Source organism: Prionailurus viverrinus, chromosome A3 (assembly GCF_022837055.1).
Source record: "Prionailurus viverrinus isolate Anna chromosome A3, UM_Priviv_1.0, whole genome shotgun sequence".
NCBI lineage: Eukaryota > Metazoa > Chordata > Mammalia > Carnivora > Felidae > Prionailurus > Prionailurus viverrinus.
This window is the reverse complement of record NC_062563.1, coordinates 111,361,444-111,383,464: the sequence shown is the minus strand read 5'-3', so window position 1 is coordinate 111,383,464 and position 22,021 is coordinate 111,361,444. Positions and strand designations below refer to the sequence as shown.

The 22,021-nt window shown below is 42.9% G+C and overlaps 1 protein-coding gene across 3 annotated transcripts in view; it reads left to right on the top strand.

Moving 5' to 3' along the window:
- The window catches only part of CRIM1 (cysteine rich transmembrane BMP regulator 1), a 191,695-nt gene that overhangs the window by 141,235 nt on the left and 28,439 nt on the right, over window positions 1–22,021 (top strand). Inside the window, exons 9-13 of one of the 3 annotated variants that reach the window (XM_047854122.1) lie at window positions 6,049–6,205; window positions 8,919–9,040; window positions 10,224–10,433; window positions 14,181–14,396; window positions 18,402–18,623. In XM_047854122.1, coding sequence (XP_047710078.1) covers window positions 6,049–6,205; window positions 8,919–9,040; window positions 10,224–10,433; window positions 14,181–14,396; window positions 18,402–18,623 — 927 coding nt within the window. The remainder of the gene's footprint in view (window positions 1–6,048; window positions 6,206–8,918; window positions 9,041–10,223; window positions 10,434–14,180; window positions 14,397–18,401; window positions 18,624–22,021) is intronic. The other 2 variants (XM_047854124.1, XM_047854123.1) reach the window with 2 other exon arrangements.

Sequence of the window (22,021 nt, the reverse complement as noted above, 5' to 3'; positions counted from 1 at the left end):
AACAATTTTTTTACGTAGAAATCTTGATCAGCTGTTCATTATTTGCAAATTTTGTTTGCTTGCAGGGATCTCTGGTCTTTCTTCCTTCCCTTCTCCCTCCTTTCTTCCTTTGCCTCATATGATAGAGCACCTGCTGAGTTCTAGGTACAGTTCTAGGTGTTAATGCCACAAACATGAGTAAAATGCAAGATCACCCCTAAGAAGAAACCACCTACAACCAATACACTAATGAAATATCACCATTTCAAGTCAAATTCTTTAACTTAAAAAAGTAGGTCCGATGAAGAGGAAGCTTTGGTCCTATAGAAGAGCCCAGGCACATGCCCACACCAGAGGAGGGAAATAACTGACCCATCTCCCAGGACCACACTGGACACTCAGCAGAGGGTGTTTGAGTGAACGAGCCAGGAGCCATCAGAATTGGGGATGCCTTTGGGCATCATTCTTGTTTGAGATCCCTTTCTGAGATCTTGCTGTTCTGACCACGTATCCCTTTTGTCACACCAAGATTCTTGACCCAGGTCACTCTTCTGCTATCTCACTTGCTGCCACCATATACCTAAGACCATAATCAGACACCAAATTTGTCAGTTTGTCTATATCATACAGAAGTCTAGTCTTAGAGTGAACATTCTGTTCTCACTCCCCTCCCGTTAGCAATCCTGACACCTTAGGGAGCCACACCTTTTAGATGTGAGTCACAGTAAACCAAACTGTCAGACCCTTAGTTGTCAGACTCCTGTGACCGTACATGCCCAGCTGTCCTCCCAGGCTCTTGCGTCAGGTTGACCTGCATCTAGCTGGTCAGGTCAAGTTGCTTTACTTCTCTGAGGCTCTGTGTCCTCATCTGTAGAAGGCAGATAATAATACCTAACTAATGGGTTGTTTTGAGGACCGGATCAATCAGTGAATGCAAAGCTAGCTTTACTCGCTGGCATATGGGCATTGTTACTCTGTTTACAGAAAATGGTAGCTGTTTTATAACAGATCCATTTCTGAGTCAGCCCAAGCCAGCTGAAGTGGAAAGCCCCCAGCTTCCCCTCCTTTGTTCCAACACAGACCTGGCTCTGGTTCTTCCTGCCCTCTGACGACACTCACACAAACAGCTTTTCTTCTACCTTTTAATTTTAGCAGTTGAATATTTTCATTCTCTTTCACCTGGTTTTAGAAAAAGGAATCTTCCTTGTAGTAAAAGATGGCATAAGTGTGTTTTTTTTTCCATTACAGCTACTTGATAAGTATTGATTTTGTTTACATTTCTCCCTTACATTATTATTATTTATTTATTTTTATTTATTTATTTATTTTTGCATCCCGCTAAAGCCTGTTTCACATGCAGTAGCCCCAACCATTCATACCTAAGTGTTCTGTTAGGGATTAGACCTTGTTTATATAGACCCCTGGCATCAGGATTTCTTAAAATAAGACCAGTGCCAAATCAATATTTTCCCCTGTTCATTGCTTTGTTGTTCGTTCATTCTTTTTTCATCTAGCATTTGTTGATGGCCCATCTTATGCCAAGGGATATGAAAAGATAAAAATGGGCCTTAGCCTCGACTAATGTTAGTAATAATGCCAATATGCTGTAACGAGAGTGCAACATAACCAAGCATATTATATACATAACCACTTTTCCATTGAAATCAAAACCCGGTGGTAACGAGTCTTCCAAAAAGTTCATGGAAGGTATAGGACCAAATACTGTGTTGTTTGAACACACTACAGCTTTGCTATGTTAACCTGTAACAGATAATATTCTTATAACACTGCTCAACAAAGTCATACATCAAAGGCACACAGAGAATTTAAATAATCCCCGACTCATCTTATCCTATTCAGAATAAGGACAAGAAATATGGTAGAAAATGTTTAAGTACTATTGCAACAGAAGTTAAAACCGAAATCATTTAGATGTGCTATTAGTAACCTAACACTTATTGGTATAAGCTGTTAATAACATTATTTTTTAACCAAAAATGTCTGTTGCTGTCACATAGACACAGTACACTTCAGCTCACTATATGAACTTTATGTAGCAAATGAATTAAATGCCATCCATCTTTTGGCATCTTATTTTCCACGTCTTTACATCAAGTGGTTTTCACTGGATTATTTTTAATTTCTCTTCCAGTTTTAACATTCTGTAATTCTAGGAGTTAATAATGCTTTTATTCAGAAACTGATGCAGGCATAGAATATTAGCAAGAAGAAAAAGGCTTCATATTTTTCACAAAATATATATCCGAATCAAATATCTAAAGGTTGTAGCATTAAATACAGGGAAGCAGTTTCCATGTTTTCATTGTAACTCAGAACCAAAGTAATAACTAAAGACCAAAGTCAAGATTGGCACAACTGTTTGTCGTGTTGCATTTCTTTATTTAATAGTCTCAGGGGCTTCACGGTGCCCTTAACTGGTAGGTTAGTGGGAGTTGGCGGTATCCAGGAGTGTGAAGAGCCGCCACAGAGAAGTGCAGCACAGCCCCAGGGTCATGGTCATATGGCGCGCTACATGCAGTTACGTGGTTTTCAGTTGTGATAAAGAACCGATTCAGTGGTGTCACGTTTCGGCCCCGGGAACAAACAGCGCTTTTTCTCCAGAGTAAACAGAGTTTCCTACGTGGCTGTTATCGACCAGCCGTAATGCACAGGCTCTGTACTTGGCCATCATTTATCACTTTCTCTTCAGGAATCTTCCCCTATGGATTAGAAAGCATTTTTAGATCATAGTAAAGTCATAATGCTGAAAAATTATGAACATAAAGCCGCCATTCTTTCTTTCATGTTGCCTCAAGTGATGTACTAAAGCTTTTCAAGCAAACTGAACCCTCCCCCCCCCACCCATTCATAAATGAGATATTTGTACTTTGTTCTGCTCTTTATGTAAAAGTTTGCTTTGATGGTACCTTTCTAATAAGAAAAGTCCATAATTGATACATGGATCTAGGGCTACCTTACCGTCTTTAATATTCTTTCTTTCTGAGAAGAAGAAATAATAGAAGATGGTATTTTGAGATGGTTACCAAGTGCCGGTATTTTAGGTGACTTTAAATACTAGCAGAGTAAGTTTTTTTGACCTATTTATTTTTCTCTTAATATGGCAGCCTTGATGAGAGTGGAGGGATAAATAGCAAGAACATCGATCGATTCATGTTCATTCACTCCATTCTAAACACCATCGTAGCACCCAGGCTGTAGAAGTAAGAAAATAGGGCCCCACCCTAGAGCCTCCTTCTGTTAGGGGAACAGAAGCGAGACAGACCCAGTCTAGAACAGGCCAGTGAGCAGTCCCAAGCCAGGGCGACATTAGAGCATCCTGCCCTAGGTGGCGTAGCCCATCTCCTGTCTGTGAGTTCTCTGTGTGTTTGTGTAAACATAGCAGCCTTTGTTTGAAATGCTCTTACATTGCAGAACAGAGGTAGTTCCAGACTGATGTAGCTTTTATCGGTTAGTTTCAGCTTGGTGAACAACTTTCTTTCAGAGTGAAAGCCAGTCTAGGGCGCCCGGATGCCTCAGTTGGTTAAGCATCCAACTTTAGCTCAGGTCATGAGCTCATAGTTCGTGGGTTTGAGCCCCGCATTGGGCTCTGTGCTGACAGCTCAGAGCCTGGAACCTGCTTCAGATTCTGTGTTTCACTCTCCTGTCTCACTGCCCCTCCCCTGCTTGCACTCTGTCTCTCTCTCAAAAGTAAATACAAACATTTTTTAAAAATAAAAAAAAAAAAAGAGTGAAAACCAGTCTAGATTGAAATCTATGGAAAAACATCTTTTTTATAGGAGCAGAAAAATATTAAGGCACAAAGATGCACTGAATCCAAAGTTCAAAGGAATTGAATCCCCAGGGATTCTGACTCTGGGATGTTCTCAGAGCGTTTTTAGTTCCTCTATTTCATACCAACATAATTTGCTTGGTGTCATGACTTAAAATTTCATGTGATAGAAAAATGGGCTCACAACTTCTATTTCATTGTCAGAGAAAGAAATGTGGCTCTGAAGTCTTCTCTCTCTTTCATCATCCCTTAACGATCGAAACAGATGAAAACTGATGACCTTTCAAATCCTATAATTACAAATTTTTAAATGAGCCATTTAGAATTTCACTTTTAAGGATGCAAATTAGTAATCAGTTGCTTCGCAGTATGATACAGACCCACGGGGTTATATTAAATATGTGTAATGAAAGGTTTATGATCAGGACAAAGTAGAAAATTATACCATAAATCACATTTTTCTTCATAAAAGATAGCAAATTAAATATTCGCGTTTTGCCAGCTAAGATTCACAAAAGATTCTATCTTAAAATATTTATGTAAAACATGAACCCATCTCACCTATTAATTGTAGTTCAAGGTTTAATTTTAGATTACAAGATTTGTTTGCAGAGGGTCACATGATCTGTTTTTCTTAGTAACCTATGCATTATTTACAATATTTATGCTTAAAAGGTGTCCATATAAAATACAGATTCATTTATTATTCCGACAAAAATAGTTTCTGCTTCCCATCTTGCCAGTCCATGCAGAGCAGGAATCAAACATTGCTGTACTTTTTTTTTAAATGTTTATTTATTTATCTGGGGGGGGAGGGGGGGAGGGACAGAGAGAGAGAGAGAAAGATAGAGAATCCCAGGCAGGCTCCACACTGTCAGTGCAGAGCCCCACACTGGGCTCAAACTCACATACCGCAAGATCATGACCTGAGCTGAAGTCAAGAGTTGGACGCTCAACTGACTGCACCACCCAGGCGCCCCCAAAGTTGCTGTACTTTTGCCATCACTGTCTCAGCCTCTTTAAATTCGGTTGACTTTCAGACTACATTCAATACAAAGAGGCGTCAGGTTGTCTTAGTGCTCCCCCAGGCATGCTTTTCTTACTGGAACATTTTCATTCCCTATATGAAGTCCTATCTCACACCTTTTGAAATCTTTTTAGAAGACTTCTACAAAGCTAGGGGCGCCTGGGTGGCGCAGTCGGTTAAGCGTCCGACTTCAGCCAGGTCACGATCTCGCGGTCCGTGAGTTTGAGCCCCGCGTCAGGCTCTGAGCTGATGGCTCAGAGCCTGGAGCCTGCTTCCGATTCTGTGTCTCCCTCTCTCTCTGCCCCTCCCCCGTTCATGCTCTGTCTCTCTCTGTCCCAAAAATAAATAAATGTTGAAAAAAAAAATTAAGAAAAAAAAAGACTTCTACAAAGCGAGTATCTCCACTAACTTCTTTGGCCAATCTCCATAGTGTCTTACCCTCCAAAATAATCTTATAATTAACTGGGGACAGTTAAACATCACTCCAAATTCTGCTAACAGAGGAGAGTTTGAACATTTCAAATAGTGAATAAACATTAATGTAGACATTTTTGCCACATACACTTTTTAGTGTCCAATTAAGCTTATCCTAATACCTGGATATTTGTCAATGGTAGGGAAAAAATATCTAAATGAAACACTGACTGTTTCACTTTATATCATGTGGTAAGACTGGCTTTTTTTTTAAAGAAAGGGTACGAAATCCTTTAGGCTACATGTAATATGCAGTATCATGGGATAATATCTAAAACTCATAAGAGAAAACATTTCTTAATGCTCTATGCGTCAAGAAAACACTCTATGAACATTTAAGAACATGTGTTATTGTGAGCATTTACTAGGAGAAAAATTATAATGAAATTTGGGGTGTAAGTTTCTACTTCTCACCTTTTAACAATACACGGTAAACAGTAAGTAGTTTGAGGTAATTCATAATATAAGAACAAATTTCGTGAAAAAAATCACACTCCATTTCACCTGCACCTCAGGCTGTAGTTAGCAGCCTGCCCTTCAGCACCAGATCAGAATGCGCTTCAGAAATCTATTGTTCAAAGTTGGGCTTCATTTTGTGTATTGCACGGAGTTCTGTTGGGAGAACCATGAAATAGCAGGTCTGTAACCTTTAACCACTTCCTCATGCTGCGGGAGACGTGAGACATTTACACCTGTGGAGCGAGACTGGAAGATTAGGGAAGGTATAGAAGTGTCCGTGTGTCCTGCAACACCTCACGGCCTCTGTGCTTCTTCACAGGGGAAGAGCGGTGCTCGGGGCTCAAGCGAGGGTGTACTCTGGACTGCCCCTTTGGCTTCCTGACTGATGCCCACAGCTGTGAGATCTGTCAGTGCCGCCCACGCCCCAAGAAGTGCAGACCCATCATCTGTGACAAGTATTGTCCATTTGGATACCTGTAAGTATTTAATTCAGAGGATCTAGTCTTAACTATCTGTAACTTAATGAAACGTCCACACTTATTTTGTTAGCTGTTTCGTGTGTGTGTGTGTGTGTGTGTATCAGTGATGCTGCGAGTCCAGAATATCTGTGCTTGCTTTGTTATGTGAATCGGAGAACAGTAAAAAGGGGGTATAAACACTCAAGTTTTGCTTTTTTATGCAGAGGGACCAGAGCCTTTCTGGCCACTATCCTTTGGGCCTCTTCTCTGAGACTGCCTCATAGCAAGGGCCTTTGGATGCTGCTGGTGGGGAATTGTCATGAGGTCCTAGTATTACACGTGCCACAACTTTTCATAACTGCCCCAGTGACTGTTTTGTGATAATGTATTTAATGTGTATTTTAAGTTCAGTGGACAGCCGCTCGTTGGCAATATGGAGCATGCTTATTGGCCACGCCTCAGTATTTTATCTTGGTTCTGGTCTGTAATTCATGCTTTTTCTTTAAGGACCAGTACATTTTATGAATTTCTTTAGAGATAAGAACCATGATTTGTATCTTCAAGTATTCTTTGTTGAGTCAAACCCCGTGGAAATCTAGATTATCCCAGGAGATAAAGACACTTCACATTTGTTTAGTGTCTGTATTAGTGTCTCTTTCTGCCCTTAAAGCTTTGTTGGTTCCCTAAAAACTTACCTGTCCTAATCTTGCTTTATCATTTTTTTTTTCCCTTGGTTCCCTTCCCTGTCTTTCTGCCTTTCCAATTTGGTATATTTGTGTATTGCTAGTAATTATAAGGGACTTAGACCCATCATCTCTTGCCTGGCATTTTAGTTACCATTTTTATTCTTTCTCTTGGAAATTCTGGTTTAGCAGGGTTAGGAGAATTTTAAATCTAATTTTAATCAGATAGTTAAATTAGGAGTGCTCACTATTCTTAGGAAGTCCCCAAATAAATAAACCGTCATTGTTCTTAATCCTAAAATGTGACTGTGATACCAGCACAAGTATAATTATTTCTTAGCTTCATTGCTAATGTAGAATAAAGTGTTATTATCGTAATAGTAACTACAGCCAACCTGCTGCAGTATTATGACAGCTCAGAACCAAGGCTGCATTCAAGTCCAGCCTTCCCCTTGAAGAGAAATCTCTTAGAGGATTGTGGGGTCCACTTCATGTTCCTATCAGTGAGAGCATTCAGTGCAGACCAGGTGGACCAGCAGAGACAAATGAGTACTGCCTCAGCTAGAACATGTGTTTCAAGGACACCCTCTGAAGGAGGAACGTTGGCCAGACACCATGTGGGAGCGTTAGGAAGAAGGCGGCCATCAGTGCCCCTTATACATACCTGCTGAGTTGATTGTTACTCTCTGTGTGCAGCCAGGGCTTACGGAAGGATTGGGTGGGTAGATGGACAGATAATAATACATAAAGGAGTGAACAAACAAATCAGGTAAAGCCTCAATAGAACTTAAAAAGTGGCATGCTGTCTGACATGAGTATGAATAATTCATTTAATTCATTGGTCTCATTATGGTGGCATAAATAAGATCCTAGTGTTCGGTTCTCATTTCACTTAGCAGATTGTAATTTAATTGTCACGTGGGCAGTGGTATACTGAGGGTTTCCCATGGAGCTGTCTTCTTTTGGAGTTCCTTGATTTATCCAAGATGAAGACAGGAATTTTTTTTCTCTTTCTTCTGTTTTTAGTTGGACACCACTGTTGCCACTTAGGGCTAATGGGGATGAAACCTGAGGGTAAACAGAGTAACTCCTCCTTGTCTGAGGCGCATTAAGTCAAGTAGGGCAGAGCCTGCAGAGGAGATGTGGAGCCTAGGAGAAGACTCACTTCTGTGGCTGGTTGGACACAAAGTGAGCTCCTCTGTAATAGACAGTGACATTCTCCTTTCAGAGAAAATAAGGAATGGTTGTTAAGAATTTTTCTTTTCAAAAAACCTCCCCTTAAACTGCTGTGATGTATTTCATAAACACATATTTATTTATTTCACATCATCTTTCTGATCACAGAATTCAGGCACTCTATTAAAGGAAAAAGATCACTGATGCAGTCTTTTTCCTTTACCCTGCATGCTTCCGTCCCGCCCCATGTACGGAGCACTGCTGAGTCGGTATTATTTTCTAATGAGTGAAACAATGAGCGGACACTGATGGCAGGGTTTCTCAAAGCTTTGATTCTTTCTCACGCTTGGCTATAGCATCCGCAGGTCTGTGGAGCCGTAATGTTCTCCTTCTGACTTCCCTAAGTTCAGTGAAGCGCTCATTACTATTTTTACTGGTGTCTGAGATCTCTCAGAGATTGTGGTCCGTGAGAAAGGCCTACTCTGACAAACCAAGGACTCTTGCCCCAGTGCTGGCCTCTAGCAGTGCCCAACAATATATCCTTCACCATCCTGTTCATGGCATTATGCATCCGTCTTTTTCATATCATGGTACTCCTTTTCCTAATTAAAACAACAGTCATGTCATTGGGGTTCTGATGGTCACATCCCAGAAGCACATTAGTACTTGGGCAATTCTAAACCTTGGCCGTGGGTGGGTGGCGGTCACAGCCACAGAGAGCCAATTACACATCACTCCATGAGTTTTGGAGAGCATAAGTCAAGTCATTCTGCTTCATAGCAGTATCATTTCAGTGACCCTTGATCGGAGCATTTGGGCATCATTTGAGACTTTTGGATTTTCTGACCTCTGACAAAATTTTAATTACCCAGGAAGAATAAGCACGGCTGTGATATCTGTCGCTGTAAGAAATGCCCAGAGCTCCCATGCAGTAAAATCTGCCCCTTGGGTTTCCAGCAGGATAGTCATGGCTGTCTTATCTGCAAGTGCAGAGGTAAGTGCGATCGCATGACCCTCCTTCCCTCCCCACCCCCCCACCCCCCACCCCCCCCCCCCCCCCCCCGAGCAGACAGGACTCAGAAACAAAGAACAGGAGGACATGATGTAAATGGAACAGTTTCAGTGATGATGGTCTACTCAGATACAAATGTCACTTGTCCATGGGACTATCCCTTTTCCTCATGTCTCATTGGAATAAGAGCTCAGAATAGAATTTAAAATAAACATCTAATAGCCAAGCATATTGCACCAAATTAGTGACTTCTCAGCTCTTCAGTTTCACTCATCTTAGGAACGTTAGCCTAAAGCACCTTTGTCTTGACCTCCATAGAGGCTGCCTCTGTCCAGCAGTGGCTTGATAGAATTGATGCAGCAAAGAGCCCTTTTCAGAGCCCATGCGGGTGGGTGTGGCTAAGCAGCCTGCTTGTGTGTTTTCTGGTAACACGGTTTGCAATGACAGTTTAAACTCGTGCTGAATAAGCACATGCCAGCCTACACCTCTAGATAGGCATGAAGCCTGGGCATACCTTTTGCCTGAGACTTCCCATTCCCGGGATGTCCCTGAAGCCACGTCAACATGCACGCTGACCGCCGCTTTTGCCCATAGCCCAGCACCCACTCCGGTATGTTTTAGTTGTCTGCATGATCCACATACTCAGCAGTAAAAGATCCTTAAGTTTGTTGTGTGTTTTTTTTTCAAAGTTAGACAGTTACCACCTTAACAGTGTTCTTAAGGGATCAGAGTAAACAGAAATCTAGTCACTGCTTCAATTGTTCCATTGAACAAAAATCTGTTAGTTTCAAGAGGCCCAGGATTTCCCCATTGGGTGACTTCTAGAGAGGCTATTCGGCATGTATGGAATATAATATACCATTTTCTGTGAAATCAGTGCTCGTTTACTGCATAAAACATGAGCAAGTAGGAATGAAAGGAGTAAAAATAACTGTAATCCCGCCAATAGAGAAACATATTTGCCAGTTTTTTTTCCTGTTTTTCTTTTTTTTCCAAATTGAGAGCATATTGACTTACATTCTTTTCGTGAGCCTTTCCCGTGTCGTGAGCTGTCCTTTGTACACGTGACTTTTGGTGGCTGGGTAGCATTACCTGGGAGGACACTGCAGGCTGTTTCTCCTGTGCCGTAGCTGCTGCTTGACCAGGCTGCCTTCTGTCTGTCCAGAGGTCCCTGCTTCAGCCGGGCCACCTGTCCTGTCAGGCACATGTCTGTCCATGGATGGCCATCATCATAAAAATGAGGAAAGCTGGCATGACGGGTGCCGGGAATGCTACTGTCACAATGGACGGGAAATGTGTGCTCTGATCACCTGCCCGGTGCCTGCCTGTGGCAACCCCACCATTCATCCGGGACAGTGCTGCCCGTCATGTTCAGGTAAACGCTGGCTGCCATCTTGTGCGCTCCCTCAGCAAAATGACTTCTGCCTTGCAGGGCCTCATTGCATCTTTGAGTGTGGGGGGTCTTGCCGGGGATGACCCCCCAGAGCACTTTTCAGCTCTCTGTGGCTTTTGTCAACAACAGCCACAAAATCAGCCAGGTGTTAGCAATGATTAGCCAGAGACCAGAGAAAAAGCAAAAGCCCTAAAACTACTGTCCTCCTTTTTTAATGGTTTACTCAATTACATTGGTCTTTGAACCGTATTTTTTTTTAAAAGGTTTGCAGACCTGATGTCCTTTAAAGTCCAGCTCTCCATTTTATGGATAGTGTATTGAGGCTGAGTGCTTTAGTTAATTGGAGGGGATTGATGTTAACTTCATTCCATTAAAGCATATTATTTATAAAGGACTATTTGAGAGGGAGAGGATTAGCGAAGTCTGTGGCTATTGCCCTTTTCTAAATTAATGGCTATGTGGTATTCTTGCCAAATGGAGATATTTAGAGTGACCACACATCCAAAACATTTAAAATCATAATGCTGGTAATCAAGAGAAGTTGCTAGAAGAACAGACCAGATTATATAACTCATGGGTGTCTGAATTATGGCTGTCAATAACGGTAATTATTACCATAATAGCGCATCTAGTGCCTTTCATCCAAAGAGTTCAACGTAGTTTTGTATTTATTATTTCTTTCTCAGTACAGGCCACTTTGAGTTAGGGGAAAATGCACTCAAGCAGTTTTTCATTTGAAAAACAGACGCAGAAATACTAACTCTCTTACCCGAAGTAAAATAGAGTGTCAGAAGGCCACGGAGAAATGAAGTCTCCCGATTCTTGCATCTGATTTCATTTAATGTTGGAATGTGTGTCCTGTCAGATTTCAGAGTCGGGATACCTTCTCGTCCGGTCCATCCCATCCCTCCCTGTGGATGGACCCACCTATGCCGTGGATGCAGTCAGGAGTCAGGAACCGGAGACCTGTCTTTCTCCAGCAGGACAGGCACAGCCTGAGGTGGGGGGCGGGGGCAGGGGGAGGGGTGGCAGCTTCGCCTTCCATGGCAGGGGAGTCCCTATTAGCTCTGAGCTTCTAGGCCCCTCAGTAACTAAGGTATCAGAGTGACAGACAGCTCCACACCCCTGTAGAGAACCAGATTGTCTTGTCCTCATATGAGTCTTAGGTGTTCTATATCGAAAGTTTCCTTTTTCATGTGTTTTGCTAGTTAAATATGAAAAACCACCAGTATCCACTCAAACAGAAGGTCAATGTGCAGTGTAATGAGACAACTCTGTTGACCCTTTGGGGAAGAAAAAAATCATTTGTTCCAATGAAGACCCAGTGCCTTAATTTTATTTATTTTTTTAATGTTTATTTATTTTTGAGAGAGACACACACAGAGTGTGAGTGGGAGAGGGTCAGAGAGAGAGAGACACACACAGAATCTGAAGCGGGCTCCAGGCTCTGAGCTGTCAGCACAGAGCCCGATACGGGGCTCGAACTCACTAACAGTGAGATCAGACCGGAGCCAAAGTCGGACGCTTAACAGACTGAGCCACCCAGGCTCCCCACATCCCCCCCACCCCCGCCGTGCCTTAATTTTAGGCATCAGTGTATGGAATATGGACCACACCCCTGCGTCTTTGCCCCACTTGTATTCCGTGAAGAAGTGAGCCAGAGGGCTTCAAATGCGAAGACATTAGTAAGAATAGACCATTGATTTAAGAACTGAAAGTCAGTGGGACTAAAATGAATTTTCTCTGTTACAGAGATAGCGAAAACTCTTCTATAAACACACACAGAGTAATTGACGTATCATTGTGGGTTGCAAATGTCTAGATATACATGCATAAAAACATGCGTGTATGTGGGTATGTAGGTATATTTTTCTCCAAATATCTTAAGTGGGCTACCACTTCTGGACTCTCCTGATGAGAGACCCCAGAAGTATTGCATTCGGGAACCCCTATTTTAAATATTTTCTCCCATTCAAGGATCAGCTGTTTTCCTTTCGGGGGTAGCTCCTAAACTGTCCTGCTAGAAGATTCACCAGACGATACTGTTTCTCAGGTTTTTTTCTCCTCCTCTCCCTCTGCCTCTCCATTTGTCTCTTGTCCCCATCTCTGCTGCCACTCACAATGTTCTCCTTGAGGCACGGAGTACGGCAGAGAAGCTGGCAAGACATCTGCAAACGTGCCTTGCTTTCTTCCAACCACTTCCTTCTGCATCAGCGTTGAGAAGGACAGTGATTGGCAAGCCTCTCTATGTCATTTTGGAAAGGAAAAGGCAGTAAGGGAAAGGCAGTCATGCTTTTCCAGCATTAGCTTATTGCCACTCTTTGGAAAAGTTTTTGTCTCCTCTGGAAACCATCTCGTCCCCCCTCACTTGCGTTCTAGTTACTATCCTCTCCACTTGTCTCATCACTGGAGAGTTTGGTCTGGTGGCTTATGAATGTAAGCATTGGCTAGTGTGTCATTTCTCCCTAATCGGTCCACTCGGGCAAAGCTCCAGTCTTTCCTAGTGCCCCTGAGACAAAGCTGTGTTCGTAGTTACGATCTTAGCTGGGAATCCACCCACAGCACTGTATGTCATCAGAGTTGTGGACTCTCACGCTGACCATCACTTTGAAAGTAACAGCATGGGAGCTCTTCAGAGATTCCAGCTCTGAGCATCTCTGCACAGACAGGGGAGCTGTCCTGGGGCCCAGTTTCCACTGAGCTCCAAGCATGAGCTAGCCGTGGTGTCTCCAGACTGCTTCTCGGCAGGGTTCACCACTGTCAACACCTTCTTGAAACCCTTGTTGCATTTGGATGACACAAGTTTGGTTAATGTCTTCATACTTCTCGTCTCCCTCAGCACAACTTCAGGGCAACTCCCAGTACCACTGTAGACCTTTTCAACATTGAGTTCCCTCTCTGTCATTATCATCTCACCAAGACACCAAAATCGCCTCTCTTCTGGGGCAAGAAATCATAGTTATCATCAGTTTCTGGGCATTTACCTCTCTTGATGATGACATTGCCAAGCAAATGTTTAGTCTCAGGTGAGGGTTTCCAGACTGTTGATTCTGAAAGAGCATTCCTGCTCCGTTTGCTGCCAGCTAGTCTAGGGGTGTGGCCTGCTCGACAGCAGGATCGGATCATAGAGATAATGAAGTGGATGGGGCACAGACCGGGTTGGAAGTTGTGTTTAATCTGGAGGCATATCCATGATCCAAACAAACATAGTTGGGGTGCAAATTCCCTGTCTGCCCTGAATACCTTGAGTCCTCTGCTCCTCATATGTAACATAGGATCCCAGTACCTACTTCACAAGGTTGGTGGGAGGAATAAATGAACCAACACACATAAAACAGCATGGAAATTGGGCCACAGTAAGCTTTCAGTAAATGAGAGATTGTTATTCTAGACACTTCCTATACATTCAGAGATCCCTTAAGAGGCCCTGTTCTCTTCTTGACAGGAAGAGTCCCTCTTGAGGTAATTTAATTCCCTTACTGAATTCTGTCATTACTGCTGACACACTGGAACCACTTGAACCTCTCTTCTGGAAACCAGCTCTTTCACCGTCCCCTTCTATTCCTGTGCATGGAATATTTCTTCACCGTCGTCTCGCTGAGAACAGAGTGAGATACTCTACCACCATTTCTCTGTCCCTTCGAGCAGATAACACCAGCTTCTCCAAGGGTTGGCAAGACCACAGTTGAGTAAATTCTTGTGTCTTGATTTTTTTTTGTCATTTCCCAGATGACTTTGTGGTGCAAAAGCCAGAGCTCAGCACCCCCTCCATTTGCCACGCCCCCGGAGGAGAGTACTTTGTGGAAGGAGAAACCTGGAACATCGACTCCTGTACGCAGTGCACCTGCCACAGCGGGCGGGTGCTGTGTGAGACAGAGGTGTGCCCACCGCTGCTCTGCCAGAACCCCTCGCGCACCCAGGACTCCTGCTGCCCGCAGTGCACAGGTAACTGCGCCGTGCCTTGGGACGTGCTCGCTGGGGAAGCCTGCGGCTTGGGCTCTGTCACTCCGCAGAGCCAGCAGGCCGGGCTGAGCCCCACGTGGCAGCATGCCAAGCCCGGGAGCCAGTCACCCAGGCCGGAGCAGCTGGCAGCCTGCTTCCTAAATTCATTCCCCTCTATCAGCCACGTATATTTATGTAATTAATATGCCTTGCATTTGAGGTGACTTTGAGGGGGAAAAGAGACTGTTTCTTTCTGCCATTCTTGTCTCTTAACCCTACATCTCAGACTCGGGAGACAGCCCTGCTGCAACAAATTATTCCAGCTGATTTTGCTAATGTGGAAAGTCATCTTTGTCCTTAACAAATGTGAAGAGCAGTTATTGATAAATAATGTAAATAAAATTCTTTGTACGGAAGGGTGGTGGAGATACTTGTGGAATGTTAAACAGAGAATTGATAAAATATGCATCATGTTCACCCCCTCAAATCTGCAGTGACAAATAAATTACGATCCAAAAGTATTAACTTGACTAGCACTGCACGTGCACAGAGAGTAGTGTTTTTACTGCTCAGGTAACCTGCCTTTGCTTGTAAATTCATGGTCATGATTCAAAGATACAAACGTGATGAAATTTTGTCAAGATTTTAAACGTAAGTTACTGGTTTTATGACTAAAGTAGCACTCGTAGTTAACACCGGAGTATATTCCTTTTTCCCAGAAGGTAATTTGTATATATAACATCGCCAAGTGGACAGCACAGCTACTTTCATTTTGTTGTTGCTTAGCTTTTGGTCTCTTCCATTTAAATCAATAACCATTTGCCTTCTAAATGTACATTCTTAAGAGTAGTTTTACTCAGTAAAACATAAACCCATGTGTTTCATTACTTTCTTTTTTCATTTTTTTTTAATGTCTATTTTAGAAAGAGAGCACGCATGCACAAGCGGGGGAGGGGCAGAGAGAGAGGGAGACACAGAATCCAAAGCAGGCTCCAGGCTCCGAGCTGCCAGCACAGAGGCTGATGTGGGACTCAAACTCACAAACCATGAGACCATGACTTGAGCCAAAGTCGGACACTTACCCGACTGAGCCACTCAGGCACCCCTCATTACTTTTTTGTTTTTTAATCACTATTTTATTCACGTTCAAACCCTTATAATGTTTTTCGGTTCAGTTCCTAAGGGGAATAGACACCCCTGCGCACTGGCTTTGCGTTTATTAACTTACACCTGGGTGGCTTGTCTTTTCTTAACATACAACCTGAGAGAGAGTTTAGTGATAGCTTTCCTCTTAAACATTAGGATTTATTGCTTTATATATCAGTATTCCAAACATTCCTCTTATATTTGAATAAGAGCATTTCTGGAATGCTATTATTTTAAAATAAGTCACCTGACCCATAATTGATCTTCCTGAACTTTCCATTCATTGTTATGTTGCAGCAATTTTAAAGACTCTTAAAATGCAAAACATCATTTTCTTCACAGTGAATTTTAACAGTAGTGTTGATAAAGGGTGTATCACATCTGGAAAAAGACCATCCCTAATCTTAGGATGTTTGCCTCCTAACGTAGTCCAGAAAGGAGACATATGTACAATTAGAAGAGTTGTGTCCCTCCTGATGATTGTTTCCCCCAGGGTGCCCTGTTATGCCTTCTGTCCTTCCACTTTCCCCCTCCTCTAGCCTGGGTTTAGAGCAAGGTCTGGAAACAAATGGGTTCACCAAGATCGAGCATCCTTGCAGGTGGCAATTCTTCGCCAAAGTAAGAAAGAGAATGGAATAACACTTCTTTCTTTTTAAAGGTTTATTAAATTCTCTTTCATCCTTTACTGTTTAGAGTTTGAAAGAAGCATAGCACAGAAGAGAGAGGGAGGTAGAATAGAAATAAAAGGAATGGATGAGCGCCAACCAAGGAATTGGTAAAAACGAAGTTTAGGAGTCAGTATTTGTAATCAAAAGTATAAAGATGGGGTCTCTGGAGCGGGAGGAAAATAGGAAGAGAGGCCCAAAGAAGGAAGATACCATGGGCAAGATTCCCAGATGACCTGGTCAGCTAGGGTTTGGTTAGGGGTCTCCTGCCCGGGGGAAGGAGCCCCCAGAATCTGCATCTCTGCCCTGGCTCCTGTTCCAGCACTGACAGCAGCTACCAGTGTCCCCCAGGGTCTTCTCTAGGCCTCAACAAGAGGCCTCCAGACTCTAGAGTATTCATTTCACTCGGTACTTCTTAGCTCCATCACTGCTGTCCCTGTCCTCTTCTAAATTTTTAGACATGAGGGTGGATACTGCTTGCAAGAGCTAAGCTGTCATAACCCAGAGGACCCTCAGGGCAAAATTATCCCTGGAAATGGATGACCCTGAAAAGGTCACTGAGAAGGGAATCCCAAATCCCCCATTTTTAACCCATATGGAATTCATCTATGGAACCAGCCCTAAAGTTGGACCGAGAGCACATTTGGAGCAGTGGAACCAATGTCTCTTTTTCACTTGGGAATACCTTTGGGACTGGCAGTAGGAGATATGGTTCCATCACTTCCAGGAGAGGGCATGGCACCCATTCCATTTTTTGTTTTGTTTTGTTTGGTTTTGTTTTGTTGCCCAAAACAAAGCAACTGCCTTGCTCCTCAGAGAGGCTCTTGTCAAATCAAACTTGTTGACTGTAGGACGTATTCGTGAGGTGGATGGAAGGAGAATGTGTTGGCTGTAGGACATATTCTTGAGATGGATGGAAGGAGAATGTGACATTTAGAGCTTCTACACCACTGTGATAACTGCCTATCTTAGTTCTGTTTTGTGACTGAAAATAGCAGACTTCGTGAGACTGATTCCAAGAGGAGGATATGATCATTCTTTTGACCATGTGGCCACTGAGAAAATGTAGAGGTTTGCCAGGTAGGATATCATGGCTTTTTCCAAGCTCTTGACTGGTGAAGGTGGTTGCAAGTGCTTTCTCTTAGCAGCATTGTCACATTTCTGAACTAGGAACCTCACTATCCTGTTTTTCTTTGTTCTACCCCAGTCAGGTTTCTGCTTGAGGTTACAGCTTTTCTTGTGATTTCAATGGATGCCAAGACCCAAAGAGATAACTGGGTTTTCTGGTAACATTCTTTTCTGTTTCAAGTTTGACCTGAGAACCCTCTGGTCAAAGTCTTTAACAAAGGCACAGACGACTTGCAGATGATGTGGGTGCCTCCTTATTGAGTAATTTAGATTTCCCATTATCTCTTAGCCATTAACGTGAATGCCTGAACATTGGGATGTTACAAATGGGTGTTTTGAAGGTGCAGTGAAAGTCTGTTTGGATATCGATTGGTTAAGACTGCACATAGCTGCACGTAAGAGGAGAAACCCAGCTACATTTTTTAGACAGAAGTTTCTTTTACATACAAGAAGTGAGGAGGCAGGTGTTTATCGGCATTGATCATTGTCTTAGATACGTAGAGGTCCATCTTCTACAGGTACGATAAGGATATTACAGCTACAGACAACACACTCATATTCCAGGCGGGAGGAATGTGAGAGTTGCACCACATCTGCGCTTTATTAGGAAAGCGGAAGCTTTCCCAGAAATCCCTCCATTAGCCATTAAGTCCCATTAGCCACAACCAGGTGACAGGGCCACCCTTAGTTGCAGGGGAGACTGGAAAAGCAGGGAGCAGGATCGTCTTGTTTGACTTACACCTGTTGTGATCCAAACCCTCCACCACCCACCCCACCCCCCAAAACCAGGATTTGGGTAAACTACAGAGGAAGAGTAGAGAGGATGTTGTACAGACAACTAACAGAATCTTGGTAACAGGTCTTTTGTGGTCCTTATTGTCTTGCGTTCCAAATTCAAGACCCTGCCCAAGTCAGACTTGCCATTTCATTCCTGAGTCACTTTTATAGGAGGCACACCAAACCACAGTGACTGAGTGTGCTTTTTATGAGACACGGTGAAATTCGCTATGTTGCACAGGTGGCCTATAGCATCTCCTTTTCTCTGCTGACCTTATGTTCGTTTTTCCAGATGAACCTCTTCAGCCTTCCTCATCCCATAATGAGAGCGTGCCTAGTTACTGCAAAAATGATGAAGGGGATATATTCCTGGCAGCTGAGTCCTGGAAGCCTGACGTTTGTACCAGCTGTGTATGCATGGATAGCATAATTAGCTGTTACTCTGAGTCTTGCCCTTCAGTATCCTGTGAAAGACCTGTTTTGAGGAAAGGCCAGTGTTGTCCCTACTGCATAGGTAAGACCACGAAAAAAAATCTTGGGTTTCTACCATTGGCCACTAAATCTACATTGACAGCCATTTGCCTAGATCAGTTAATGTTTCTGACATGTCACACAGAGCCAAAGCGCTAGTTTCAGAAGGGTGATGGGGAAGACGTGTTCGCAAGGTAAAACATATTAAGAATAAAGAAATGCTCTCTCAGAATGCCATGATGTGATAGCACTGTCATGTTCTATTGGGCTCCTTTGCTGTTCCAGGATTTTCAATATTCAGCTCCCTTTCTCCACCCTGTTATTTACAGTGGTCTTTCTGTTCACAGAGAAACACCATGTCCCATATTAAGGTACACTTAGCACATAGAGCTCGCTGCTGCCTTGACATCAACTGAATACCAAATACTGATTTAGTGTCCCTGGTATTCCTCTGTCTGCTGACACTTAGTTGATTCCATTTAAACCAAGCAGTTGTCCATGTTGAGGGCTTTCGGGACACAAAGTGAGGCCTGAGAAACTGACAGAATCCTCTCCTTATGACCCATGGGGATACAGCTTTTCAGCAGGAGACATATGTATGTTTGCCCCTGACGTCTATACTGAAATCGGTCCTATGGATATAAGCCAGATGCTGTTCTGGAGTCCAGAAGGCAAGGCTCAGACAGCTGGCAACTCTAATAAAAGCACAGTCCCCACTCCCAAGGCTCTCACTCTCTTTCATTGCTTTTGTATTGAGTAGAGCTCATGAAGTCAAGTGAAAGACAATGTACGCCTCTCAAGCCAGTAATGAACGTGTAATCAGAGTAGCAGGTGAAAAATTAGGCAAGCCGTATTAATTGCATGTACTGTGCATTTACTGTTGGAGATTCTTGCATGCTTTCCAGATACAAGTAATTCTGTATATTTGGGATGATACTTGAGGAATAGGAGATGATCTGGCCACAGTGCTTTGTACCAGTTTCCAAAGGAGAACCGATGAATGGCACTCAGGTACCTGTTGGCCACAACTCAAGCTTATCAGGACAGCTCCCTCTCCTTGACTGTGTGACCTCTGGCCACAACAGGAGGCCACTTCCTCTGAGTCTTATTTTGTGTGTTGGTATATAAGAGATGCAGAGATTCTAAAAACACAATTTCTTCCCTCAGGAATTTTACAGCTAGATTTTTCTCAGTATAATGGCCATAGAGTATTAAAATGTATGTTTGAAAGCTGGACTCCCTTTTTTTTTTTTAATTTTTTTTTTTCAACGTTTATTTATTTTTGGGACAGAGAGAGACAGAGCATGAATGGGGGAGGGGCAGAGAGAGAGGGAGACACAGAATCGGAAACAGGCTCCAGGCTCTGAGCCATCAACCCAGAGCCCGACGCGGGGCTCGAACTCACAGAACGCGAGATCGTGACCTGGCTGAAGTCGGACGCTTAACCGACTGCGCCACCCAGGCGCCCCTCCCTTTTTTTAATAGAGTGACCACTTATGTAATTTATTCTTCAAACCATGATGCTTTTGAGAGAGAAACAGGGGCTGTTAATTATGATGGGACAACAGCTCTAGACCAGGAGTATCTGAAGCAGATCAGGACCTACGGTTGCCCTACCTTTTAGTGACCAACACATTGGGTTCTTCTGTAATACCCATAAGCTTCCTAGCCCCCAAGTGGAGCCAAAAACAATGTGTCAAGTCATACATCCAACTTAGTGCTGCTTATTTTTTCAAAGAGCTGACCGGAATTTAGACAAAAAAAAAAATGGCACTGCCTTTGGTGAGATATAAATAAAAGGCGTAACTAGGCCACCATTTCAGGCTAGGGGATTAGCAGAAATGAGAAATGTACAACCACTACAACTGCCACTACCATATTTAAATATCAAAACTCCAGTACAGGGGTTTTATGAATCCACCAGGGGCACTTGGATCATACTTAGAAAAGAAACCAGGGCCCAGGAGGCTGAGAATTCCATGTTACCTTCAGAGGAAAGATCTGACAGTGAGTCTCTTGTGTGTTGAAACTTCTCAGATTATTTTGTTTAGATAAAAAAAGTTCTTGTGTTTTGCTGCTTAACCGGTAAATTTGTAATTAGTAAATTACTGAACTAGTACATTTGTTTGCATATAATAAATAGGAAATCACTTCTTTTTCAAAGCCAATGTGACAAATTTAAACTCATGAAAAGAAACCTAGAAGCAAGAGTAGTCTATGTCTTTCTCGGTTTTGTTTTTTGGTTTTTGGTTTTTTGTTATTTGTGGGGCTTTGGGGTTTGCTTTTGTTTTTGATTTGTTTGGTTTGTTTGGTTGTTTCTTTGGCCTTCATATTTCCTCTTCCAATTCTTGCATGATTTAAACTGTACATTCTTCTTTAGTGTGGACAGTTAAATGCCACTTTGGTCCACATTTTTTACTTTGATTTTAAGTTAGTTTGCAAGCACTTTCACTACATTTTTGTTCATACAAGCTCATAATAATAAAGTGAAATTGTGTTTCAGTGGCAGGTATAATTGTATTATATATAAATCTAAGGCTTATCTTCAGGAGAACAAATTGGGGAGACTGAAGATTTGATGAGTAATACTGTATACTTTTATTCATTCATCTTAATGCTTCATACATGTTGTTCTATTATTAAAATAGTCACTGAGCCCCTTCTGTATACATCATACATATTTTGCAAGTAGCCTTATTGGATTAGTCTTCATCCTTTCTCCCCCTTACGTCCAAGCATACAAAGTCAAGTTCAGTCCCTGACTGTGATATGGAGATTCCCTATCTGACTCTCCAGTTAGCTCCCTTGGCCTCTTCAGGCTTGTTCTCTTATCAGCTTCCCGTCAGCCTGGTCCCTTGTAAGGGCTCCAAGCCCGGCAGCACTAGCACCCCGCAGGCAGTTACCGGCTGTGCCTCAGTGGCAAAGCTTGCATCACCATCCAGAGATCACTAGCAAAGAAAAAGACAGGCCATCATTTTGCATGTCCTAAAGCACCACGTTATTTGTCCAGGAGGCGCAGAGGACCAGTGCTTGCACAGTCTCCTGCTTTGGGCTCTCTCTGTTTGACACCAGCTCTTCTTAACGTAGATAATCTGTTCCCGGGGCCACGTGTGCCTCACCCCACCCAGCCTGCAGTGCTGACCTCACCATGGCCATGGGTCCCTGAGTGTACTAATTAGATCTCTCAAATACAGATTTCCAAAAACCTCAAACCTGCTTTTAATCTGACCTTTTTTTGTAGTGATAAAACCCCTAACCAAAAGCATGCTTCCTTCACCTTGCAAAGTATCCTTTTCTCTTACCGTAAGAGAATTGAAAAGTGGTGATCCTACGAAAAGTACTATAATTACGAATATTTGTGTTCTTTTCAGCTAAATTATCAAGTCACTAATGCGCAATGATAATGCTTCTCTTTTGATGTGTGAAGGCCTCATATTATGT